We start from the raw sequence: 27,750 nt of genomic DNA, 5'->3' as shown, positions 1-27,750 counted from the left end.
AATGGTCTATCATGTGAGTTTATTAAGTAATCGTAAAAAGGATGACTTTAAAATAAAGAATGTTTATTTATTAACAAGGTTTCCAGACGGTAAAGTATAAAATAAGGAACTTTTGATACTAACTCAATATGTCTATTTGAACCATAACTAAATCACAAGTCACATCATGCCACCGCCATCTAAATCTACATCGTTAACGAATCATCAACTCTACTCACCTTTAAGTGAAAATAAGTTGCTCCCAAATACTGGATCCATATTTTCATCAATGGTCATAAGGTGGTCGCTGAAGTGATCAAAATCCTTTATTGTAATTTGTTTGATCAATTCCAAGTCAGTTATTATTATCATCGGATGTGAAAACTGGTTGAATCCGACGTATCTGCAAAATTTAATTCAAACTGTAGATTGGTATAATAGATTTGTAATACTATTCGGTGATCAATTAATGTCTTAACAAAGAAGACAATAAGCCGAAGGAAATCCATGGTGTATAGTGGTAGTTTATGAGGAGGCTGCTAATTCAAACTACAAAGCCAAATTATGGAGCAAGCATTATAATACGGGTGAAAAGTCCATTAAAGACGACCCCCACACTGGGTGACCTGTGGAAACAACATCTGAGGAAATATCCCAGAAAGTTGTAGGTTAAATTTTAGACACCGGAAAGAGGCTAATATAGCAAACACAGTGAGTCTAAACAAAAATAAATGTCGTAGAATGCTTAACACTAAACGCAGTCTGAAATCTATGCTCTATTTTAATTTCACATATTTTTTATGATTCACACCACCGATTCTAATATGCCACAAGGAAGAAAATACTTATTAATTAAATAATATCTATTTTTAACTATTTCTTTTATTCAACGAATAATTCACAAGATTTAAGAATATATCATTCTGATTATTGAACATATACAATTTTGAAAAACACTTTCTGAGAGAATATAATATTATAACCAATAGAAAAAATCTTTTTTGAAAAAAAAAAGTAAGCCAACCCGACGGGGAATCGAACCCCGTATCTCCCAGGTTTACGCCCTATCCGTGCATTACCACTATGCTACAAGGTGACATACTAATTGCGACAAACTTTAACTATTGGTCAATTTTAATACCTACTCATCAGCGCTCTTCCAAATCAAGCTACTTTGGCAATCGATTTTTGTTTCTTAAATCAAAGTAGGTAACTATTTACTATTACTTTGATTACTAACCGACGTCGTGGAATTTCTCCAATATTTTTAAGATGTAACTACTTGCACTTGCTAATAATTTATAATTAACTATTTCTTTTATTCAATGAATAATTCACAAGATTTAAGAATATATCGTTCTGATTATTGAACATATATAATTTTGAAAAACACTTTATGAGAGAATATATTATAACCAATAGAAAAAATCTTTTTTCAGGGAGATACGGGGTTCGATTCCTCGTCGGGTTGGCTTACTTTTTTTTCAAAAAAGATTTTTTCTATTGGTTATAATGTTATATTCTCTCAGAAAGTGTTTTTCAAAATTATAAATATCTATTTTTCTTGAATATTTATCAATGACAATATAAAGTTTCACTCATCTGATGACAGGAAGAGCACAATCGGCAGCTTGCGTGCTTGCTAATTGGAAGATCTATGATCTATTATCGATCACATCCCCTATTGTTGGTTTTTATTTTGTTTGTCATGTAAATCATGACGCTCTTCTCTCACAGATTGACGTACCAAACGTAATAAAGTATCACTTAAATAAATATTTGCTTAATTGGTGCTAAAGACCAAACAACTCAGTAATCGACTGCAAAATTTTTCCAATTGTCTGAGCATCCTTTCTGAATATCTCTTGGACAGGCGGTACAGTGGTCAAGTGGCTAAGTTCTCTTGTGGACCCTGTGTAGAGATCTGGATCTTTCACTTTTTACAATGAATCGTACCCATCTGAGTATTCATGCCCTTATAAAATAAAATATATCTACCTTTGATCAGGAAACGCCGAGTAATGCCTATTCATCATATCCTTAAAATGCTCCCTGTGAGAAACAACACTCAGCAAATGGCCAAATATCGGCCATGACGGTAATACCTTCACTCCGTGCCGATAGAAACGATTACACATATAATAATAGGATCGTAATGACCAAAAGAATCCAATTATGATGACCAATTTAGCCACTAGGTAGAAGTCTAATTCCATATTTGAATTCAATTTAAATGGGTGATTTCAATTTTAATATCACACTGAAATAAATCTAGGACTTAGGGTAACTAAAGGACTTTAAAATTTTGACAATAAATATACCAAGTAGGTATGAACCTACTAGTAAGTGTAGAATTTACATATGAATTTAACATTGTTATGTTTGTGGTTTGTAAGTAGATACGTATATAGTTTGTCAGTGTACAAGAAAAAATTGTTGGTTATCATCAAAACTGGCTACACTTTACCTATTAGATATATTAATTAGTATATAATATTTAAATGATTCAGTTTCTAATCTGTGCGATCTGTAATGTTTCCTATTTGGTAAAAAACCTACGCCAAATGCATCAGCGTATCTAATCTATACACAAGACTGCTATCGGCGGCTATCGAGGGTAGTTTATCATATTTATGTCTTGAGGTATTATAATTGTTAAAATAAGCTAGCCGTCTAAATAGTCAAAACTGTGTATCTCGCTCTAAAATTTAACACAGCCAAGAGAGGTGCTGTTAAAACATAGCACTTTTTGACAGTTCAGACGGTTAATAATCACTTATTGTAACAATTACAACTAACTTATTGTAATAATTATAATACCTCAATACATAAATATGATAAACTACCCTCGATAACCGCCGATAGCGGCCGATAGCAGACTTGTGTATAGAATAGATGTGCAGTGTCGCCAGGATGGTGGTTGCATTATCTATTTTTATTTTCATGGTAATCCGCTGCCCTAAATACTCACCCAAATGACGCTCACTCCAATTTTCATTAATAATTACTGACAATAGCATTATTTTATATTTGCTACAATTTATACAATCAAAATATCTATTAAAATACGAGGGTGGGTCAATAATTCCTTAGAAAAAAGCATTAAAACAGTTTTTATTTTTGTATTTTTTTTTTATTTCTCAACATAATCTCCTTGGAGCTAATACACTTGGTTAGACGTTTCTCAATTTTTTTTAAACCGTCAGAAAAATAAGTTTTCGGAAGGTCCTCAAAATAAGCATTTGTCCGATCGATGACTTCTTCATTTGAAAAAAAACGTTGTCCACTTAGCCATTTTTTTAAGTTTGGGAAAAGGAAAAAGTCACTGGGGGCTAAATCTGGCGAATACGGTGGGTGGTCGACCAATTTGAACTTCAATTCTTCAATTTTAGCCATTGATCGTAAACATGTGTGAACACGGGCATTGTCCTGATGAAAGAGGATTTTTTTCCTGTTTAAATGAGGCCGTTTTTCTTCAATTTTGTTTTTTAGCTGGTCCAATAAAGATGCATAATAATCCCCTGTTATTGTTTTTCCTTTTTCCAAATAGTCAACGAAAATAATTCCACGTGCATCCCAAAATACAGTAGCCATAACCTTACCAGCTGATTTTACGGTTTTCGCCTTCTTTGGACATGGTTCGCCTTTCGCAATCCACTGCTTTGACTGTTCTTTCGTCTCGGGAGTATAGTGGTGTATCCATGTTTCATCTACAGTCACAAAGCGACGAAAAAATTCATCCGGATTGCGTTGCATGAGCGACAACAGGGCTTTAGAGGCCACCACCCTATTGCGTTTATTGTCGACTGTGAGCAAACGCGGCACCCATCTTGCAGAAATTTTTTTATGCCCAATTTGTCATGTAAAATAGAAATGACGCCACCTTTTGAGATCCCTGTAACCTCAATTATCTCACTCAACTTTAATCTTCGGTCACTTAACACCATATCGTGGATTTTATTGATCATTTCTGGTGTGGTCACCTCTACAGGACGTCCTGAGCGTGGTTCATCCTTTGTTGATGTACGACCACGTTTAAATTCATTTAACCAGTTATAAATAGTTGCAAGTGAAGGAACAGATGTGCCGTGAACTAAATCCAACTCATTTTTTATTTCCTTTGCTGTTAACCCTTTTATATTAAAATGTTTAATAACAGCTCTAAACTCAATTTTCTCCATTTTTGTAAACAAAATTTTTTTTTTTTTTTAAAATGTACGAGAAACACACAACAACCCGACCAATCTGATTGAAACTTCGCAGCATACTGAATCGGTAGTGCCGCTGCATGAAAACAAACCGCTTACAGTACTAGTCGCGCCACCTGTCGGCTTTTCTAAGGACTTATTGACCCACCCTCGTAACACGATTTATTCACAGTTTTATCAAGAACGAAAATGCAACTTTAGAGTCTGGAGAAAATATAATAAACTTAAACACGTGTTAAAGAATATGTTATTCTCAATATTTACATCTGCATCATAATATGAATTAAAGTTAAGTAAACACAAAACTTTCATTAAATATTAGTAATATTTGATGACATTGTATTTTTTTGCATTCTATGGCTCATCCCTCAGTGAGTCGTACACCAAAACTACCTTCAAGGTCTTGGTCTATGGTGACTAGCTCTCGGATTTCTATCGTATTAATCTGTTCTGTGGTTGAACCTGATTCCTGTGAAGGCTTTGAAAGCTATTACATGCAATTCGGCACGGCACGATGATAATTAGTTTCCAAAATTGAAGACAGCAATTCAAGCAATGAAATGTGAATAACATAGGCGGTCAATTAATTTCAATTACATTGACACAACTAAGATAGGTCACAGTCAGAAACTTATTTTAGAAAGGTCAAAGGTTGAATTAAACATATCCAAAAGATTTTTTCAGACATAATTAATTGTTGTTTTGTGTAAGATTATTATAGATTAGATTGCAGCATCACAAATATTTATTATATGATATATTTATTTTAATATGTTATATATTTATTTTACTTTATAGATAGGCTATTTTTAGAAAATGAATGTAATATGACTTAGAACAAACTTAAAACAGTTTAATAAGATAGAAATGCAGAAGCCAGTCCCAATATAACATAACTTTGATGGAAGTTTTGGTTTACGACTTAATGAGGGGCAAATCTTTACGTAAACGCAAAAAATACAGAGCCCCCAAAAAGTCCTGAAATATTAACAATATTGAATACGCATTTGGTTTATGTGACAAACTTGATGTGATTAAGTTAAATTTTTAATATCTCTGTACTCGAGCATCGTACCTTCGTACAACCACATTTCCTTTTATTTATGCCTTCCCTGGGACTGACATTAACAATATCAAAGCCATCGAAGAAAACCTTTTTTATAGAGACAAACTAAATAATATATGAGGCTATATGTTTCAAAATCGGTAACCTCCATTTTGACTTTTGTTGAAATTTTTCTTGATACTGATTCCGTGAGTACTTTCGTGTGTATCCAGCCCTGTTTGCTGGGTAAATAGAATTGAACCGGATGTTGATTACGTTGCCGACATTTTTTGTTTCCATTTTTACAACTAACTTTAAACATGATTTATTTATTAATTTAAATAACGTTAAGGACTTTTTGTATCACTATTAACTCTTTCTTATTGTTTACCAATATGTTTCTATTCCATCTGCAGTCATAAATGAGAAATGGCGAGATATGGAGATTACTGACTTTGAAACTAACAGCGACATATGAAAGTGAAAGTGAAAGAAGGGCTTACTTACTTGTGGCAAAGTTCACACTATTATCACTAGTATCTCTGTCAAAATAGGAAGGATTTCGAGACGATTTTAGATTCACTCAATGACTCATCGCTTTAGGATTGGTTTGTCGAAAACGACAATATGTGAAGTCTTCAGGAGACGATAAACAAAGTTCATTAAATTATATTTAAATACTTGAAGATCTTTCATATTTATTTATTTATTTTACACAGGGTAGGTACAATTAATTATCATTATCAAGAAAACCTTCATATTGAACAAAATATGATTATATTTGACATTGTCACAGCCAGCCAATTTTTACTAGGTGGACACTAAATAGGCCAGGTATTTTTGGAATAAAATAAATCCCTTAAAAATATGAAATAGGAAAAGAATGATAAATATTTCAGAAAACTTACCAAATCAACATGTTTTTCTAGTTTATCGTGAATATTTTCGCACTAAAATGATAAATATTGTTTAGATAAACAGTTTATTCAGAAGTTATGAAGTTCAAAGAAAATATGAGCTAACTCCTCCATGGCCTGATGCGACATACATGCTTTGACAAGTTGACGAGTGGAAAAATAAATAAAAAAACGAACCATTAGTGTTACTTTGTAAAATATAATATAGGTAAAAATCATTAATATAAACATAGGTATAAAATATTGTAAACTTAACTATGTAGGTATAAGAAAATACTGTATATTATTATGTACAAAACATATAATTATGTGGAACTATAAAACTCATTTTGGTTTTCTACCCGTATATGATGCTGTACATGGCAAAATTAATAATTGTTATTTCAATCTCATCCAGATTAAGGACCCAATGGTTTGAACAAATGGCAAAGATCCATTCATTGTAAAAAATCTGTTAATAATATTTATAGCCTCCACCCTGTAAGGTGCATAATATTATGCGCTCATTTGGAGCATAAATGGTAATAATTACCTCTCTTATTAAAGTTATTCTATGTAAATACTACTTATTTTATTATATTTAACAAAACAATTATTATGAATTGCTTTGACATTTGATTTGGTAATGCCCATTTTTACATTTTTTTATATTTTCTTTATATGAGTAGGTACATACCTACTTCACCATATATGTATATTTATAAAATATCCAATTCAGCTCTGTTTGTTAGTTAAACAGATTTAAACTGGAGGTTGATTGCAATGTCACTTACGAGTATATTCATCAGTCGCCATTTTTTATATTTTAGGACTAATTTTAAACATGATTTTTTCTTAATTGTAATGACGTAAATAACCTTTTTATTTCTCTATTCACTTTTCGTAATTGTTAATTAATATATTAGTAAGAGGAAAACCGACTGTTTAATCTGCAAACTGGCTAACTCCATTCGGGCAAATTGTTCAGGAAGGAGAAAAATTTAACTATTGAGCGGAATTTAACAATTCCAAAAATACACTTTTTTACAAATAAGCTGCACTATGAATTATGTAATACACTATTTTAACTTCCGTTTTATATAAGTATATAAAGAAAATTCATATAAAGAGCAGAGTTTGTTCATTTACGATATTGGAAATTTGGCACCTGCAGTTGGATGTTTTCTTTGAAGAACGATAACGCATTTATTTATAGGTTTAGGAGTTTGAAATTTTATGTGAGCCTAGAAACATGCTTTATAACAAAATGGCATCAAAATCTCATTTTTGATCAAAAGTGCAGTTGGCTGGTTTGTAGATTAAGCTGTCGAATGTTATATTTGCTGTCTTAAATATGCTTGTCGGTTTTATGCGATTATCCCAAAATGCTGGAGATTACCAAATTTAAAATGAATCGCCTCATTTATGAATACAGCTAATGTGTTTTATGTCACTATAATATGGCTGATCATTACATGGCCTTTTGGTATAACAACCATTTTTAATTATAACGCAATATGTATATTTTTTTTTATATATTATCGTCATTGGGAAAAAATATATTGCTCGTAAAAATATCTGTAGATGGAAATATTTTAACCGAATGCAAAACAATAATTAGTCATGAACATCCGCATCGTAAGATTCGACGGATGACATATCACAAGTACTACTCGACGGACAGTTAGCCTCGAAGGATTTGTCAAAAATGCTTTCTCATTTTGATCAAGGAATGAATATCCTACTTGATCCCGATGAAGAATGCATTATTTTTTTAGGTTTTCAGTGTAAATTAATAAAAATGTAAGTAGATACTTTGATATGTCAGATATTAATAATATTAGTGCAGCTTAGATTTATTCTCAGATCTCAGCTTCAATCCAACCCAGAAACCTTTCTCCGCATACATATTGAAGGTGTTGTTGGCGATTTTCATTGGAATGGGTGTCTTAGAGATGACGGTGAAATTAAACTTGGCCAAAATATGGAAGATCACAGCCTTTGTCTCCATTAAAGCAAAACGGGATCCTGACAAATGAAAAATAAAAATTGCATATCAATATTATATTTGCGAGACTGATAATACCAAAGAGACTATGAATAAAATTTTAATTTTAAAACGGTTTATATTAATGTGATAACTTACCAATGCAGTTCCTAGGTCCCACACCGAATGGGATGAAAGTGCCCGGTTGAATGGAGCCCCTATTGTCGTCAGAAAATCTTTCTGGATCAAACTTTTCAGGATTAGGGAAGAACTTTGGGTCATGGTGGATACTGTGAATTGGAAACCACACTCCTTGCCCCAAATTCATCTGCAAAGAATGAGAAAGAACTCAGTTACAAATCTGTATGGCAACATTATTTAGAACTAGATACCGGCTTTATAGCGCCTGTACACGTGCATGGATTTACTTGTACTAATAGTGTGTATTTTAAGCTATCACGATAATAACACTGTTTACACGTAAAAGTGCTGACTGTCTTTCCAAACTCATTTTTCAAGCATAAATGTGACGCTATGTTGTCTCTTCTTTTATAGAGACAAAGCGTAAAAATATTAAAATGGGGCAAAAAGGAGCTCTCGGAATACTGTACTGTTCATACAAACTCTCAAATGAGAGATTACTCCTGCATTTTTTGGATAAAAAAATGCTTTTATCTGGGTGGGTGGATTTTGATAAAAACTACATTTCAATGATAAAAAATAATAAGCCTAACCTGCCAGTAAAATGGGGGGAAGAAAATGCTATATTTGCCATAAATGTTATACCTATCTATTTTAAATACTGCCTTGCTGCCAGCAATAGTGCGTATATTTCGGCCACAATAAGAAAATATGTAAACATGTATTTTCCTGCAGTTGGCAAAATTGCATGCATATCAACGGAAGTTTCTGAAGCTTCAGCAGTAAATCCATGCACGTGTAAAGGGGGGTATTATACTTTTTTTATTGACACTTCTACAGTCAAATGTAGATCTTGGTTACCTCACAAAGTGGTCTCTCAACAGTTTTTTTTTTACAAGGAATGGATGTTAGCTACTTGATCAACCAGTCCATGCTCTGGATCCAAACACATATTGAAAACTAGCATATGAATTTGTCAGACCCAGGATTCGAACATGAGATTGACGACTTAATAAGAGAACATGTTACTACAAAACAGTTATTCGACCAGTAGCTACCTATGGCTGTGAGACATGGTGCCTCACTCAAAGGGAAGAACATAAACTGGCCATACTCGAAAGAAAGATCCTCAGGAGAATTTTCGGGCCCACATTAGAAAATGGAAGTTACAGGATAAATATTAACCACGAGTTAGAAGAGTTAATAAAACATGAAACGGTGGTGAAATTCTGTCGATCCCAAAGACTAAGGTGGGCTGGACACGTTGAGAGAACGCCTGAGCACAGGACGCCAAAAATCATGACCAAGTGGATCCCACAGTGGAAACGGTCTAGGGGCAGACCAAAGAAGAGGTGGGCTGACTGTATCGAAGAGGACTGGAGAAAGATGGGGAGGGCTGGAGACTGGAGAGGAGCAGCCAGGGAAAGGAGCGTGTGGAAGATAATTGTAGAGGAGGCCAAATCCCGCCCCGGGATGTAGTGCCGAGAAAGAAGAAGAAAAGAAGAAGTTACTACTCAACCATCGTGGGTACCTTTATTGATATATTGTATGTCATACATACATAATTTAGAAACAACTTAGAAACATACATTGGAAAAATCGTGAAATAATATGGCACCGGACTGGAATCAATTTGCGTTTATGGGATTCCTGATTTGATGCCTAATGTTTGAGTCCTGTCTGGCGCAATATTTTATTAAAGATTTTTTCTAATGGTATTCTAATACCATCCCAAATTATAAAAAAATGTATATTTTCATAAATCTTGTGAATTATTTGTTGAATAGAAAAATAGTTAATATATAAAGGTAATATATTATGTATGTCTTAAATATAGTAACCTGATATCCTTTGCGTCCGGGACAGTCACATGGTGGAGGCAAGGTGTACGGTTTGCTACATTTTCTATCGGTAGCATTGACCGGTGGCCACATTCGTAATGTTTCTGAAAATTTACAACAAAATGTCAAATATTTAAAAGATTTAAGGGTTGCTGAAATAGAAATAATTAGATGAATTCTCAACGGATCCGTCTACTGTGAAGTACAGATGCAAATGGAAGGTTAAAAAGCATGTTTGTTGGTCCACCTATAAGAGGTATCAATAGTGTTGTACGGTTTCATCTTTCATCAAGCTTTCTCGATATTAACCTATACACTGTACTGTACTATTACAACAAAGTGGTTCCAACCCTCAGAAATAACATGAAGATGTAAAATATAATGATAAATATTACACTTGGAAATGGACTTAAATGAATTACCTGATACAACCATATCCATATACTTCATATTCTGCAAGTCATTGTAGTTCAGTTTGCCGTTTTTGTTTGCTACAATATTGTCGATTTCTTTCTGAAGTTTCTCCTGAATCTCTGGATGAATGGCAAGCTCATGAGCTACGAAACATAGATGCGTTGCAGCCGTATCGAAACCGGCTATGAAGAATACCACGGCTTGGGCAGTAATTTCATCGTCTGTCCATTCTAAAATTATATAGAAGACACATTTGAAATCACATATAAATAATATGTTTATTTTTCAATAATAATTATTCTTCTCTGTTAAATATACTTATATTATTAATTTATTTCACTGTTATTTTTTCTTTGTTTTTGAATTTGTTTCATTGGATCAGGGCCAAGTGCTAACTCAGCTAACTGCTAACTGATTAATCAAGGCCGAGCATCGCCTTATAAAGTGAACTAGGCGGCCCCTTCCTCGCCGTCTAGGTGATAATGCCGGTGTGCTTCGGTGGGGGACGCCAGATAGCGGGGACGGGCGATGGTGGGGACGCCCGCGCTGACTGTAGCTGACGTCCAATGTCCGAGCGAGAAAGTATTCGGAAGCCGCGCGCTATACAATTTATTTCTTTTGGCACATACAGCTTCACATATTCTAAGTATTAATAATTGAGGCTGTTGGTTTCAAAGTCAATAACTTCCATATTCACCTACTATGAGATAATCACAAAAAACCATCAAGTAGGTACCTTATAATATTTTCTCTTACGAAACATATTAGTATACCAGTTGAAAATATATATTAAGATGAAACTGGGTTTGCTATAATATTATATTAACACAAGTTTCTATGATAAATTAAATATAACTAACATATTATTATTAGAGTGATTGTTATTTATAATGAATTAACAATGAAAATTATTTTGTCTCACCCATTCTATTCTTATGAGCCGATCAATAATTAGGTCTATACGTATCTATGTAAATATAAATTGTAGTGATCAAATATTTCAATGAGAAAAATCTTACCTCTTCTGATGTTCTCTTTTCCAACAGCTGATTCTTCGACTGTAGCGAATCCGGCCTCTTTAGTCTCAACCGTCGGCTTATCGTCATGTTTTAATGAGCCTCTCTTGGCTTCCAATAGAAGCTGGATCATGTCAGGTCGGTAGACTTTTCCGTCTTCTCTTAATTTCATACTGTCAGCCACAATGTTTCTGAAGAAATCTGATGTCTTTTCGTCGAATAATGTCCATCCCATAATCTGAAATTCATAATGGTTATTAGAGCCAAGTTGAAATATATTAAAAAAATAGCTACATTCTAGCTTATTCTGAAGAATGGATTTAATACAGTCAATGGATCAGTTGAGTTCATGGTGTGATGACAAAAATATTGATTTACCAGTTAAAAAGAATCGATTCATTGGCATCGATACCTTTCTTCCAATATGATATCAGTATGTATCAATATGTTTTTTGTCAAGATCGGGCATTCGATACTTTTACCGTAGTGGGAATAATTAACACGATATTACTGTATCAGTATCTGACGGGCTGCAGATTTTTAACGACACACGTTGAATGTAATGTGAAGCTCTTACTACAATCGCTGTAATACCGATAATTTGTAATAATTTCATAGTTATTCAAACAGATCGACTACCTCATGGAATAACACACTAACTCTAAATTATCAACTTTTCAGGAGAGCAAAAAAACCAATCAAAAAATGTGTAGCGAAATCCGTTTATTTTATGCAAATATTATTTAAATTATAATTTATATCTTAAAAAATAATAACAATAACTTGTGATACCAACTACATGTGGATTATTGTTCCATGTTATTTAAGATATTACAAAAAATGTTATATAATCATAACTCTACTTACGAGTATTATTTTAATATTTTGGCTGTTTTTCGAGAAAAAAATCCAAAAAAAAATTGGCTGGTGTGGAATTTTTTTCTATGCAACAATAACTCAAAAAACATAAAACACACTATTTCGAGTTGGTGTGTTATTCCGTGAGGTAGTCGACTGATGTCAATCTGTGTTAAATTTTTTAGATTTTGCAAATCAATCGACAATGGCTAGTAATTCAAGTTTAAAGTCGGTCAAGATAACTCGCGGAATTTGTATGTGCGGCTTTTTGAGCACGGTTTCATAGAAAGAGGTAACTTGCTGTAATCCGTTAATATTTAAATCAACATACACATAAATACGCATCTCGCGTGGTTATATAAATTTTGTATTATATCAAGACTATTGTTTTTCAAAAAAATACTGCAGTTTTAATAAACAAATATTTTTTTACTATTATCTACTTACTATGCCTTGGCTAGGCAGGTTTTAATTGAATTTTAAAAAACTAACCAGCACCATCTGCAAATGGCATTTTTAGTTCAATGAAAACAAATAAGTATGACTGACAAAGTTTACTGTGCACTATTTATGTTGAATCTTAACAGCCTACCTCCAACCCTCGCCACTGTTGTACATAAATTGAATTTAAATTTTAAAAAGGCCGATAGTTAAAAAGTGTCGCAATTAAGCATGGCAGTCGTAGCATAGTGTTAATGAACAGGGCGCGATACCCAAGAGACGCAGGTTTGATTCCTGCCGGGTATATTTTCTCATAAGTGTTTTTTCAGAATTATGTATGTTCAATAATTAGAATGGTACATTCGTAAAATTTTGTGAATTAGTCGTTGAATAAAAGAAATAGTTAATTAAAATTGAATTTATATTTTTTGCATACTTAAATTTGAAGTTGATTTACTTAACATGGTTACCTATACTCATAAGAAGTCATGAATAGGTACTTAAATGTAATCCACAGTTAACTAATAAATTATTATTGATTGATTAAGTAGAATTATTTACCTTGCACAATGTAGTTGAAAGTGTAAACATGAAAAACTTGAGCATTCTCAGACCGGTAAAGTTTGAAGACTGCTTTCCCATTGTGTAGAACTCGTTGTCCCTTTCAAAGTGCGAGTCGACTTGGATACCGAATGCTGTAGTAGCGATCACATCGTTTGTGTATCTCGTAAAGGCGTCTTTCATGTCTATCTCCATGGTTTCATTTTCTGATAAAAAAATATTACGTATATATCACATAAGAATAAAATTAATCTCTTCAAGAAGTTAGTAGACAATTTATGCTGAAAAAAAACAACATCAATGATGTACTGTTATAGTGCCTGTATATGTACGTGCATGGATTTACTTGCGACAGTAGTGTGTATTTTAAGCTATTGTGATAATTACTGTTTCCGCGTAAAAATGGCTGATTGTCTCGCCAATCTCTTCAATCTTCAAGAGTAAGCGAGACATGATGTTGTCACTTTATTGTACAATTCTAAAAAGAATTCTAGAAAGAGAAAATCGGTGAACCTCAAATAAAATGTCAACATCGCGTCTTGCTTACTCTTGAAGAATGAGATTGGCGAGATAGTCAGTACTTTTACGTGTAAACAGTTATTATCGAGATAGTTTAAAATATACACTATTGGTGCAAGTAAATCTATGCACCTGTACAGGGGCTATTAGCACAAGTAAAAATATTAGTAAAGTATTCTTACTTTTTTCCATTTCTTTCAAGTAAAAGAGAGTCATATTTTCTGCGCAGTCAACTACCAGTTCAAACATGTTTCTCATTTTGGCACTAGTAAACGCTGGGCTCAACGTTGACCTCATTTCACGCCACTTTTGACCTAAAAATAATTGCAGGTACATGAATGATATTGTACTATAATAATTTCATAAATTCCCAAAATTTCAAAAATCCAATAAATATACACACAACTTGAGTGAAGCTTCAATTTGAGAACCATCTGCGATTTCAACCAGCGCACATTAAAACATATAGCATTTATATTCTGTTACTGGGAAGACTATCTTCCCTCTGTATCATAATGTGACAAATGAATGTGTAAAAATAAGATTTACCTTTCATTGAAAATAAATTGTTTCCAAACAATGGATCTGCCGCCTCATCAATACCAACAAAATGGTCAGTAAAATGGTCGAAGTCCTTCACAGATATCTGTTTGATCAGCTCCAAGTCATTTATTACAATCAAACGCCTGAAGAATTGATAGAAACCAACATACCTGAGGAAGAAAAACACCATTCTATAAAATGTAATTAAAGTTTTGGATATGTAATTGTTTTCACATGCTTTTACTATATCGTCGCTGTAGGATTGGTTTCCCGAATAGACCAAATGTTCAGGAGACGAAAAACAAATTTCATAATCCTATATTTAAATACATGGATATATTTAAATTGTTATTTTTACAGCATATAAATGATGTATTCATTACCATTACAAAGTAATTTAAAGAAAGGGACGGTTCTAGTCCAATTAGATAAAAAAAAACATTCTGCATTAAGAGGTCGATTTCGACAAAAACGGATATTCGGGAAACCAATCCTATAGCGACGATCTGTGTAAGGGATAATGTTGAGAAAAACAAAGATTTATACGATTAGTACAGTAAAACAAATCTTGCCTCCCTAAAAAAATTGCTGAAGCAAGTTCCGGTTTGTCATTTTTATATCCAAAATAATGTAGGAGTAATCTCTCATTTAAGAGTTTCTATGAACATTAGTACAATATTCCCAGAGATCCTTTTTTGCCTCATTGCTATACGCTAAGGCTCCATAGAAGAGAGCTTTCTTCAATATCATTGCGTCAGATCAATTATGACGTAGGTATGGGATTAAGGTCAGAGCAGATAATTGTAAAGAACAATTAATTAATATATTCAAGAAATAATTTCTTGATGTAGGTACCAAGTCAAACTTTGACTTTGAGCAATCTCTATTTGTGGCTTGAGATGGAATAAAAATGGAGTCTCATTTCCAACGTATTTTTAAAAACAGCTTACCAACTATCTGTCAAACAAACATAACAATTACTCACTTTTGGTCCGGATATTCTTTATAAAATTTCGCCATAACGTCTTTAAAATGTTCCTGCCTGATCGTTACCTTCAACATGTTGCCGAAGAATGGCCATGCTGGCAGACATTTGATCCCGTGCCGGGTAAAGTGTCCATTGGTGTAAGTTCCATAGCACCATAGTAAAACGAAGATGCCAATTATGGCCAAAAGGTAGATATTAAACTCCATCTCCTGAAAGAAGTGTTTATTTATTTTTTTATTAAAGAAAACAAACGGTTACTTTGATTATAAATATGTATGAAAATAGATTACAACAAAAAGATGCAACCATTAAAGTTTCTATAGATGAAAGATACTATTAAAAAACTTAGCAAGATAGTAAAAGTACATATAAAGAATAGTGATAACATTGTGAAAAAGATTAAACTGATAAGTTAACATTTTTGTATAATTGAGGAGTCTAATTCCAAAAAGCGATAAGTGCACATTTGGACAAAATCGAAAAAAATACGCATGTATTCTTTGTATAATTTTACACAATATGTATTGATCTATAAATTCTAAAATGCGACATAACCCTATGAAAAAAAATATTTTAAGTCTCGATTTATTACAAAAGTCCATGTTTCATATTATTTAAAGCTTGGTTGAATTCGCGCGTGCTTAAGTCAACCAATAAGGGAACATTCAATATTGAAAAGGGCGTCTCTCATGCTGTAGCATCTGGTAAACTCGTGATAGTGCCACGGAAATATGTGCCTTATGTGGAGTAAATTATAAAGTGAGGTACAAATAGCGCTACGTCCAAAGAGATTGGACTCCTCCCACAGAAGTAGCACACAAATGTCAGTGTGTACTCGTTTTGTGAGAGAAAGTTCTATTTCTCTGAAATTTTAGGTACACTTTGCTGCAAATGGGCCATACTCGGACATAAAAACGCCCCACTGAGTATTTTTTTTTATCAACACAAGCTTACAACCAATTTATGATAAACGTATTTTCATTATAAAAAGTTCCCGTAATAAAAACTTTATTAGGATTCAGGGTAAGAAAGAATATTGCAAATGGAAGTAAGTATTTTATTTATAATAATACAAAAAACACAATGTTTTGAAAAATTAAACACAAATCAGTTAATAGCTTCGTTTAGGGTTCGTTTTTGACATATTGTGTATGAAATTACTTGTTTATATAAACCTATTAGACACAAAATAAAGGTAGGTATGTTGAAAATTTGTTATATAGTTAATTACAATATTTTATCTATTTAACATAATATTATCAGAGAAGCCCTGCATATATAATATGAATTCATACAAAAAAATCGATTATTTAAAACGAAAATGTTTTTATTTGAAATATAATGTATGAAAGTCAGCGTTGAGAAAATAATTGTGTAATATGGTTGATTGGTTCTCTGCATTTTTTGCTAAATGATGATATCTTATTTCTAAACATTTTTTTGAAACTAGTTTCATTAAATTTGTGACGTGGTTTGTTAATGATGAAGTATCATACATGTGATTATCTAATTCTCTAAAAATACAGTCGCTATTAACAAAATAGTTTAAAAGTTTATTATTTAAATACTCTAAATTAAATTTTGGATGCATACGAATGCCTCCACTTTGGTGCAGGGCAAAATATATTTAACTCTGAAAACTATGTCATTAACTAGTAAGTACTAATATTTTTTACTTTGAAAAATAAATCTTATATTTTGGGTTCACAATAATATTACGAGTGCGGCCCTGGCACATGACATTGGAGAGTAAACATTTTGACGTTTGACATAATTGTTATTGTAACAGATGTTTTAGGAAAAACTATCAATGTATAATTAATAATATGCATATATTGTTCCGAAATGCTGTTACTCCTTTGTATTCTTCCATTAAAAACACTTTTTTAGCCGAATAACATCTGAAATCTTTGTAAAATACAATAACAATATCCGCCATGTTTTTTTACAACACAAAAGCAAACGATAGTGAAGTAGCAGCTTACAGTAATGCCAACAGACTTTTTTTTCTGTTTCGTATTGCTTCGTACGTGTTCGTACGAAAATGACGATATGTTCACTCTCCACAGTCTAATCTCTTTGGCTACATCCAATTTTATTTTGCCTATATTTATTACATTTAAGAGTTTATCGGCTGAAACAAATTGCCATTTGGTTCTAATTTCGACATAGAATACAACGGAAAAAATAATCTCATGTTAAAACAAATAATTGAAGCTTGAAACATAAAAACGTTGTTTGAATGAATTGTGGACTTGTCGCTTTTTGTAATTAGACGCCTCAATTATAATACCTATATTACATAGATATATCGGTGTTACCACTAGTGGCACGCGTGCCATAGGTTCCCCATCATTGATATACATACTAGCATAGGAGAGAACAGAAAAAAGAAAAAGAGAAAAAACATAGGTACATTTGAATTGTGATCAGGGTCGATTATAAAAAATGTTAAAAAAAAAAAGGAAGCAGGTGAGTTATCAAATGAATCAGCGGTGGTGAAATAGCTATCATAATATTGTGAATATAGACTAGTCGAATGAATGAGTTCTGTGTGAAATGAATTACCTTGATTGACATGGGTCGAAGTTTGGTATTGCATAAATCTTGATGGACAATGGAAACCCACTGTTTGGCATAGGTTTGGCGGGCCAACAAAACAATCTATAATTTTTAAATGAAAATACTGATCTGATAGTGAACGTCTTCTTCCTGAAGGATGGTACCATGAAAGATTTAGTGGTCGATGTTTAATTCGCGATGTTGTTTCTGTTGTTATAGTCCACATTCAGTTTCAACGGCAAACAATCAAAGTTTTACGAAATGTCAAAAATTATTTACTTATCTATCGTTCATCTAACTAAGAATCATTTAAGGAAAAAGATTTGGGCATAACATTCAGCAGTACCAGTCTTGACAGTAAAACCGATTGGACCCAATCGGGAAAGAATGAAAAGAGGAATGTTTGTTATTGTTATGCGTCCCTTCACAATGACCCAAGTCAGGCAAATGTGTATATAGTTGGCATACATATGCCGGCCAACGCAGTGTCACCCATTTCTCAATGGTGAGCATCTAAAATTTGCCTGACTCGGGATATTGTGAAGTGGGCCACAAGAAAATGACGCGATACTTAAAGACTTTCCTATCTTTTATTACTACCTATCTAAAAAAATGATTAAAACACTTGGTACACTTATAGTCTAACCGTTATATCTTAGCTATGAATGTTATAACGGTGATCTGGGGAACTACAGATCCTCCCGCACTTCCAGACAGATACAAAGTTATTCTCCCGACCCCCGCTATAGTCTATAACACTGCAAACAGCACTAAAAAATCGTAGCCAAGTTATGATGGTTCTAGCATACCTATAAATTATTTTATACATCATTTTATTTTATGTTATAAAAGTAGTTACATATTAAATATATTTTATTTCTTTCACACACAAGCAGCTCACCCATAAAGATTTAGTAATAGCTGAATAAATTATTATATTATAATATTATATAGAAAAAAAATTAAACAAATAATAATAAATGTTTTATCAATTAGGTAGGTACATACTATTGTTATTTCTTTACCTATCTATGGTAAAGTAAATTAAAATGTTTTCTTACTTATTTTTATAAACAAACACTGATAAGATAGGATTAGCACTTATTTTAAAAATATAACATTATATTATTTTGATTATAGAATTGTATTTAATTTGATATCAAGTGTTAATAATATTACTTATAAGAAACTTTAAAATGTATATTCACCAAATATAACCTCCAAATTTTCACTTGTGGGTGTAACTTCCTGTTCCCTCTTCTCACAACACACTGATCAAAACAGTGCTAGTTGTGTGTACTTCTATATTATTTATTTGTCAAACTATTATGATGCAGTGTTTGATAAAGCCGGTAGAAACCGGTTTTTAGTTGTGAGTCATGGTCAAGTTGTTTTGGTCATTCCCAACAAATTGGTGACCTCTGTATTTCACAACATGTTTAATTGTTTGTGTGTATTGTAATATTATGCAATAAAATCAAGATTGTAAAAAGCATGCAACATTGTATTGTATAAAAAATACTACTATAGTAATAATTATTAGGTAGCCATAAAACATAGCAATTTGTATTACCACTATAGCAACATTATTACTCAACCATTACTAATGCAGTAACTACCAATCTCAAATCTATATTTAGAATAATTTATTCAAGAATTGTCAGCCTGTTAATATTATTTATTCTAGTATGTACCTATTGTTATTTTGTTACTCCTACACTCTTAGGTACTTACACTATAAGATCATATTTGCTTCAGCATGTGAATCTAGATCTATAGTGACTATTGTATTTCTCAACCTTTAAGGCCCGTGGTCCCCTTTTGAGTACAATGTTTTTCTGAGTCTCCTCTACGAACAATAGTTTCTCGGGGTAAAAGAAACATAAATAATTGCACCGTTTGTTTGAAATTACAAAATAGATTTATAATAAGAATATTTCCGTGTATGGTGTGAACAGTGATTCCCAATGTGGGGCATACGCCCCACCAGGGGGCAAAAAGGTCATCTTGAAAATCATTTGAAGACGAAGCATAGCACAAAGGCTCGCACTAATTTTCTTCTGAGTTGTACATGTAACGTAATATACATATTATTTACTTACGAAAGTTAAATTAAAAATAGTATTGCCTATGTGCATTTTTTATTTATTTTGAAGCAATTCATTTTTTTTTCAGAATTAGTTAGGTAATGATACACCCCTGTTACAGGCGGGCTTCTCCCGGTGTAAAATAATCATTTAGTAGCTCAAGTTGAAACGTAACCCTGACCTCTAGAAACGGCTTCATAAAACATCTAATCTGATTCCTTGCTCAACCACGTAAGTATTTTTTATTTATAAGTAAGGGCCTTCGTCCGGTGTGTGAAAATGACATATTGGGCGGAGGTGTAATTAAGATAAATTTAATTTAATTTAAAAAGTATAAATGATGATGGATGAAAGCGATAATTTTAAGACTAAATATAAGTATTTAAATATAATAAATTTTGCCGCGCTTGTCGGCAACGTCCAAATTTCGACGCGCCTGCGCCAGGGTCAGGCTCGTGATTCGCCGAATCAAAGATCACGCGATAAAATTTGGCCAATCACGAGAGTCCTTTTTGCTGGAATGGCGTGGGTACGCGAAGTTTGAAAAAGAAAAAAGTAATTAGTAAGCGTCCCCTTTCCGATAGGTACGGACCTGACGACTACCACTGTAAAAATCCCAAATATAATTTGTAAAACTAAAAATTAAGAAAATATAAGAAGACCACGTTACGAGCACGAAAGACCGTGTTTTATTTATACTCCAACCGTTTGAATTTCTTTTTTTTTGTGAATCCGGGGTTCGATGGACACCTGAGCTAGCCGCTGGAACCCCGGGGATCTCAATGGCGCCTTGGCAACGTGAAGCTCGAAGAATCGCATGGATTCTTCCGAACCCGCGAAATAAAATTTACGCCCGCGAACGCTAAATAAAAGTTTATGATCCAGGAGCCGGAACAACCAAGAAATGGTTAACTAAAAAGTGGACTCCGATGTGACCCTTATCGAAGAAGAAGTGCTGTCTCCAACATCAAACCGGGAGAGCCCTCTGGTGTTCGAAGACAGTCCACATACGGCGCTGACCGCGCCTAGCGTCGTGCTGGAGACCGTAGCACCAGCGCGTCTCCAGTACGACGAATGGCTGCACAAATCCCACCTATGGAGACCATGACATATCATCGACGGTATCCAGCGAGGAGGGCTCGGAGAGGCCACGGCCCACTCACGACGAAAAACGGCGAGCAAAATGCCGATTTTCCTAGGGTATCACTAACATGTGTACCCTAGTCGACCACGGGATGTTCGGTGAGGAGAGAAAAAGGAAACGCGAGGCTAGGGAGCCTCGCTGAGAAGGCGCGCAAGCTGAGATGAATCGAAGAAGCTGTACGGGCGCAGGCTCGACCACGAGGAGATGAAGCAGGACCAGTCGCCAACCCTCTAGTCAAGGGTGAACGCCGAGTTGCTGTTGGAAGTTTCAGTGTAAACAGTGTAGTTAAAAGTGAAGATAATAATCGTAAATATCCGGAAATTCTTCTAATTACGGATAAAAAGTTAATTAAGGACCCACTTTCTGAGCCCTATAATCTTAAGTTCGTTAGTAAGAAAAATGTACATTCTAGTTCTAAAAATAACGCTTCGCAAAGTGACGCCAATTCTTTCCGTTCAAATAAAGTAAATATGAATGAATTCGAAAACATTAACATTGAAAATCGCAAACAATTTTATAAACGGGAAAGAGGATATTCTACAGTAGCGCGAAACCTGTTTCAAAGTTACGCCGTGTTAATAATTTGAATCCAAAGAGAAACGAAGAAAATAGTATACGACCGTCACTATTATTTCTTTACAAATTACCAATCGTAAATTTAACACAGCGAAAACGGAACGGGAATAATAAGGCATCACTCGACGAAAGTTGTTATGTTAAATTTTAATAAGTTAAAATTAGGTATAAGAGGATGAAAGTAGAGATTGTATGCCTGTGATAAAAAAAAAAAAAAGATGAGTCAATAAGCCGTAAATTTCTCAACGGGGTTTCAATAATAATAACAAAACGTGAGAGGCACCGCAAATCGGCGCGGCGCGCCTTGGAATAGGATGTCGGGCGCGTAAAACGAAACAACAATTTTTTTTAGATAAAATGGGTTTCACTAAAAATAAAGTTAATTACACAGTTTTAAGTGTACTGATTCAGAAATAAATATAATGAGAGGGTGGAATATTTCAATTTTTAATATCAATGTGATTTATACAGTCAATACAATGTTGCAAAATAATTATGGGTATTAGGGTAAAATATTAAAAGTGATAGTTAGTACCATAAGTACAATGGGAAGATTTTATATAAAATTAGTAGCTATTTAATGTATGGGGTAGGAGTAATTAATAAAGTAAATTCGAATAAATTTAAAGTACTGGAAGTCTAATGAACGAATAAATTACTAAAGAAAGAAAAAGAATAAATACAGATGAAGACAATTTGGAAGCACAAAGGGAGCCACCTCTCGAAGTAAGCGCATCCAAAGGCAGCGTAGCCGAAAATTCATGATACCAAAGCTTGATGGAGTGGAGAGTGCGCATTCTCCTTTCTCGCGCAGGTTCATGGAGAGACTAGGGACGTGACGCCTGAAAGATATCGTGAAACAACAAGAGGTACTTCCGAAGTGTAACCATCTAAAAAAAAAAAAAAAAAGGAAAGGGAAAAGGATACTTATTGTGAAAATCCATCCTAGTACCTGTGGGAAAGCCGTGCCGCCGTCAACGAGCCTGGCCGTTGTACCGCTATACGATGCCTTGCCCGCAGTAATAGGAACAGATGGAGACACAGTACCTGTCCATCTAAGAGGTGATACTCCAGAGACCAGCAGATCAGTGGAAAACTTTCCACAGGAAGATATCCGCTGCTCGGAACGAGCCTGGCTCAATAGTAACGCCACTACCACGCCCTGGTTGCAAAGGCAGACGACGCCAAACGAGGTACGCTCCTATTGCACCAGAAGAAGAAAAACGTAACACGAAATAATAATTCCGAACGAGGGTAAAATGTAGCCTCTCGGAATACAAAAAAACTGGACAGCCCAAGAGTCAAAGACTGCAGCTCCACGACCCCTTCGCTGACTAGTATAAAAGAACGAGAAGAATAACAAAACCATTACGAAAACAAAATAAACGCACGACATTACAGGAGAAAAATAAAATAATAATAAATTATGACAAATGATAATAAGAAAGGAAAATAAATCAAACTCTGACTTATTCAGGAGCATTGCTTTGAGCAGGAAAATAGTAATTAAAATAAATATCGAAACAATACGTAAAGTTAGTTGTTTTTTTTTTGTTAGAATAGTTAGATTGTAGTTGAATTTTTTTTATAAACTGTTATCATGCCATGTACTTAACGGATGAACAAGGAATTGGATGGGTGGCCGATGAGATCAGGGCGTACCTTTCGACTTTAATCCAGATGGGGCGAATTGATACACCCCTGTTACAGGCGGGCTTCTCCCGGTGTAAAATAATCATTTAGTAGCTCAAGTTGAAACGTAACCCTGACCTCTAGAAACGGCTTCATAAAACATCTAATCTGATTCCTTGCTCAACCACGTAAGTATTTTTTATTTATAAGTAAGGGCCTTCGTCCGGTGTGTGAAAATGACATATTGGGCGGAGGTGTAATTAAGATAAATTTAATTTAATTTAAAAAGTATAAATGATGATGGATGAAAGCGATAATTTTAAGACTAAATATAAGTATTTAAATATAATAAATTTTGCCGCGCTTGTCGGCAACGTCCAAATTTCGACGCGCCTGCGCCAGGGTCAGGCTCGTGATTCGCCGAATCAAAGATCACGCGATAAAATTTGGCCAATCACGAGAGTCCTTTTTGCTGGAATGGCGTGGGTACGCGAAGTTTGAAAAAGAAAAAAGTAATTAGTAAGCGTCCCCTTTCCGATAGGTACGGACCTGACGACTACCACTGTAAAAATCCCAAATATAATTTGTAAAACTAAAAATTAAGAAAATATAAGAAGACCACGTTACGAGCACGAAAGACCGTGTTTTATTTATACTCCAACCGTTTGAATTTCTTTTTTTTTGTGAATCCGGGGTTCGATGGACACCTGAGCTAGCCGCTGGAACCCCGGGGATCTCAGTAACTATAAAATTTTGATTGGGGGGGGGGGGGGGGGGGGCATGGAGATTTTTGAAGCGTTTAAGTGGGCCACAAAGCGCTCAATTCTCGAATCTTTGAAGCACTTTGTGAAGAAATGGGCCTTCAGCATACTCATCTTCTTCACGCCAAGGTGAGATGGCTGTCTAGGGACAAAGTACTAACCCGATTGTTTGACCTACAATTGACCTAAAATTGATGCATTTCAAAGGAAGATATTGCTGTGGCAAATGCGGTTGGCTGAAAAAGATCTGCAAAAATGTTCCCTAATTGTGATGATTATGTGAAATAGGAACTCGTCAACCGACAGGTAATAAGTCTTGTTCGACAGCACTTACAGTCAGTCGCTCACAGACTCTTTCTGTCGTTGTTATCCAAAGAAAGAGGATCCCAGGCATGGAAAAACGTGGATAATAGATCCATGTACGGCGAAAATCAATAATTGTAATTTGGACATAAAAGAAAAAGAAAGCCTAATTGATCTATCATCCGACGATTGTCTCAAAAGTAAATTCCACTTGTCTGTATCAAGATCTCATTTTTGGCTTTCTGTTAAAAACGAGTACCGAGTGTTGAGTGAAAAGGCCTTAAAAATTTTGATTCCATTTACAACTACATATTTGTGTACCGCGGTTGGCTTGAAATACAAACGGCTCTCCATGTTGCAGTAACATCATTGGAACCAAGAATCCAACAGTTTGTTTCAAACAAGCAGCAACAAAGGTCACACTGATTATCTTTCTGTTACCTGTAATTAATCTTTGATGCACCTCTATGTCGATGTAGAATTCATATTAATTTAATAATTGAATTGATTCTTTTTTAATAAAATGAAATTTAAAACATTTTTTTGCATTCTTCGTAATGAATATTTGTGTTAATCAGTTTATTTATTATAATTCTTTTATCATTATATTGACATACCTATCTAATTTTTAACAAGTGTGGAAAAATACGTGGTAGTGGCGGGATTCAAGATTTTGAGGTTAGTGGTCTACGAGATCCAAAAGGTTGGGGACTGCTGCTCTAAAACATCAATTCTCAGGGAGCTTTTTCTAAGGTTGGTATTCTGTGGTAAATTTTAGTTTGTTGAGAATTTTTGAGCATCTTACTAAAATTTAAAATCATCCAAAAACATAATAAACCACAGATTATCAACCTTACAAAGAGCTCCCTAAGAATTGATGTTTTTAGGCTTATCAACATATTCATGCCATACATGGATATTATTATAACACATTTCTTATCAAATTCACGTACTTGTATTTTGACTGTGTTTAGGAAAAAGGGCATAATCCTCGGTTTTTTCGAAAAGTGCTTTTATTAGATATTAACAATGTATACAACTAAATACACGTTCTGTAAAAAGGAAGCAAGCAGCAAATGCCGATTTATTATCTAAATTCAGGTTTTAATTGAGCCTTAATTAAGTTTTAATTTAAGGAAAAAAGCATTTACCCTCAATTTTAATGATTTTTTGTAATAACTTCTTTAATTATTAGTAGATCAAAAAGATATTACACGAAATCATCAATCATCATGCACCCAATGTCTGTGCCTATTTTTCTTATTAATATTAAACCAAAATCATTCAAAAAACGTTTTTTGCCTCTCCTGTAAAATTTGTTCTGTGTGGGTTACGCCCTTTTTCCTAAACACGGTTGATTTGTTTCCTTTATTTAGTGTGATTTTGTGACTGATGAAAACTAGTAAGTTTTTTAAATTCCTGGTTACAATATCGTCAGTGATATACAAAGATCACCTCTATTGACAACATTTAGAGATTTTGAGAGCAGTTGAGGCCACATGCTACATTGCCTGGTTGAGAAATACTGATCTGATGAGTAGTATTGATACCAGATGGAAATCTCCCACAGGAGACTACCTCAAAGGGCGGACCGAACCATCGTATTTCCCAAAATACCACAGCCTACGTCCACTCTTCGCGGTGATCGCAACCCTCGGCCGAGCGGAACCCGTCTCCTTGAAATTCAAATTCGTCAAACTCCCGCCAAAACAGACGCGGTCTATCAAAAACGGCCGCTGGCGCCGCCACTAGTCAATCCGTCGGTAAAACAGAGAGGTTCCCGACCGACGGATGAACATGACGCCGCCTGTCAGTTGAACGCGCGCAAAAAGCTCTCTCTTACATCAACCGCCAAACCAACAGCATCGACCGCAAAATCTCTCTCTTACATCAACCGCCGAACCAACAGCATCGACCGCAAAATCTCTTCTCGCCTTCGCTCGCCTCGGACGCGAAGCCAAGCCAGCATTCCGTTTGCAGCCCGCCAAAAAGACCACATCTGTCATCGGCAGATCGCCACGCCGCAAGCACTGACTCGCCTCGGATGCCAAGCAATCAATCAGCAGCCCAGCCGCGACACCACGTTGCAGCCCGCCAATTACCAACCGACCGCCAAAGACGACAATAACCTGTATCGTGTCTGTAACGACTACCCTGCAATATGATGAAATAAACCAGCCTTGACCAAATACCCCGTGCGTTTCTGTCCCCCACCCCCGCTTTGACCTTGACGTTATCACGGCCTGCCATCTCCGCTTCAGAGCGCGCAGAAGGCCGGTGATAGTATATATACTTAATAAAATTGAAATGTCTGTCTGTAAGTTGACCCAAAAACTACAGGACCAATAAAAAAGCTTGAATAGCCTATGGACTACATTATTCTTACCAACTTAGTAGAGTTTCATCTTCCTTTGGTACTCCAAATAAGGGATCCCGATACAATCTTCTTCCAAAAAACTAACTATTTTATTAATGATGCTGTCAATCAATCTAGAAGCTTCAACGATAGATTGATGGAGCGAAAAAATGTCTGCGTCATCGATTTACTTATTAAGATAATTAGCATTGGAAATTTCATTAATTGAAATCTCTAAATAAACTACATCCAAATTTTTTCGAATAACACATTTGTAGCTCTTTATCTGGATATTTAAAGTGGTCAGATAGCAGCGGTGGACTAGTGAGGTAAACTGATATGTGTAGAGGTAAATAGAGCCATACATTCGCTCTTAGCACTAGTAATTATAGTAGAAAACACTTCATTTATTAAGTCAAAATAAAAACTATTTACTTCTTAATTAAAAACTTTTATAAAAATAAACAATACATAACAAACATTTATATTATGACTCCGGGGATTGATTTTTAATAAAAAAAAAAAAATCCCGCACTTATTTTGACATATTATGCCACCTGTGGAGAATAGTCATAATGAGTGGAATCACGGTATATGGTGACATTATTTGACAGAGTTATCGACAAATTTTACAAATAAGTGCAGACCAGCCAAAAGCAAGGTAAAAACTATGTACTTTAGATTCATTTTTGCAACGCAGTACAAAATGAATGTAATTTTTTAAGTTTTTTGCAATATTATATTAGTTTTATTTTATGTGTAACATTTATTTTGTTATTTAGTTTATTAATAAATTGTTTTGTTTTTCAAATCCTCGTTGATTGTGAAATTTCACTTATCGCAGCTGTGTCCAAAACGTTACCTGTATATTATGTGGCTCCATCATAATGAA

At 34.3% G+C, this 27,750-nt stretch overlaps 2 protein-coding genes across 6 annotated transcripts in view; one reads left to right on the top strand and one right to left on the bottom strand.

Annotated features, from left to right (window-relative positions):
* LOC147065250 (uncharacterized) overlaps window positions 1–19,616 on the bottom strand; it is a 34,987-nt gene extending 15,371 nt beyond the window's left edge. The window contains exons 1-13 of the mRNA XM_085956955.1: window positions 19,208–19,616; window positions 15,435–15,646; window positions 14,456–14,619; window positions 14,089–14,220; window positions 13,388–13,593; window positions 11,531–11,765; window positions 10,520–10,741; window positions 10,098–10,201; window positions 8,275–8,443; window positions 7,976–8,156; window positions 5,740–5,774; window positions 1,978–2,185; window positions 219–382 (exon numbers count right to left, since the gene is read on the bottom strand). Of these exons, the coding sequence (XP_085813081.1) occupies window positions 219–382; window positions 1,978–2,185; window positions 5,740–5,774; window positions 7,976–8,156; window positions 8,275–8,443; window positions 10,098–10,201; window positions 10,520–10,741; window positions 11,531–11,765; window positions 13,388–13,593; window positions 14,089–14,220; window positions 14,456–14,619; window positions 15,435–15,643 (2,029 nt within the window). The 5' untranslated portion in view covers window positions 15,644–15,646; window positions 19,208–19,616. The remainder of the gene's footprint in view (window positions 1–218; window positions 383–1,977; window positions 2,186–5,739; window positions 5,775–7,975; window positions 8,157–8,274; window positions 8,444–10,097; window positions 10,202–10,519; window positions 10,742–11,530; window positions 11,766–13,387; window positions 13,594–14,088; window positions 14,221–14,455; window positions 14,620–15,434; window positions 15,647–19,207) is intronic.
* Window positions 17,484–26,774, top strand: LOC147065249 (uncharacterized). 5 transcript variants are annotated; one of them, XM_085956392.1, is made up of 2 exons: window positions 17,484–17,704; window positions 25,879–26,774. In XM_085956392.1, the coding sequence occupies exon 2, from the start codon at window positions 26,056–26,058 to the stop codon at window positions 26,665–26,667; it is 612 nt and encodes a 203-aa protein (XP_085812518.1). In that variant the 5' UTR covers window positions 17,484–17,704; window positions 25,879–26,055; the 3' UTR covers window positions 26,668–26,774. The 5 variants fall into 5 exon arrangements, with proteins under 5 accessions (XP_085812518.1, XP_085812517.1, XP_085812519.1 ...); XM_085956391.1 differs by having other exon boundaries at window positions 17,484–17,849; XM_085956393.1 differs by lacking the exon at window positions 17,484–17,704 and adding an exon at window positions 17,740–17,909.
* Window positions 26,775–27,750: the final 976 nt, after the last annotated feature.

This window comes from Rhyacophila brunnea, unplaced genomic scaffold (genome assembly GCF_057557595.1).
Source record: "Rhyacophila brunnea isolate RB1 unplaced genomic scaffold, BYU_Rbru_1.0 scaffold_6, whole genome shotgun sequence".
Lineage (NCBI taxonomy): Eukaryota > Metazoa > Arthropoda > Insecta > Trichoptera > Rhyacophilidae > Rhyacophila > Rhyacophila brunnea.
This window is presented reverse-complemented; position numbering and strand designations above follow the sequence as displayed.

Bases quoted from the DNA above. Each gene is read 5' to 3' on its own strand.
- LOC147065249 (XM_085956392.1), top strand. From the start codon at position 26,056: ATGGAAATCTCCCACAGGAGACTACCTCAAAGGGCGGACCGAACCATC.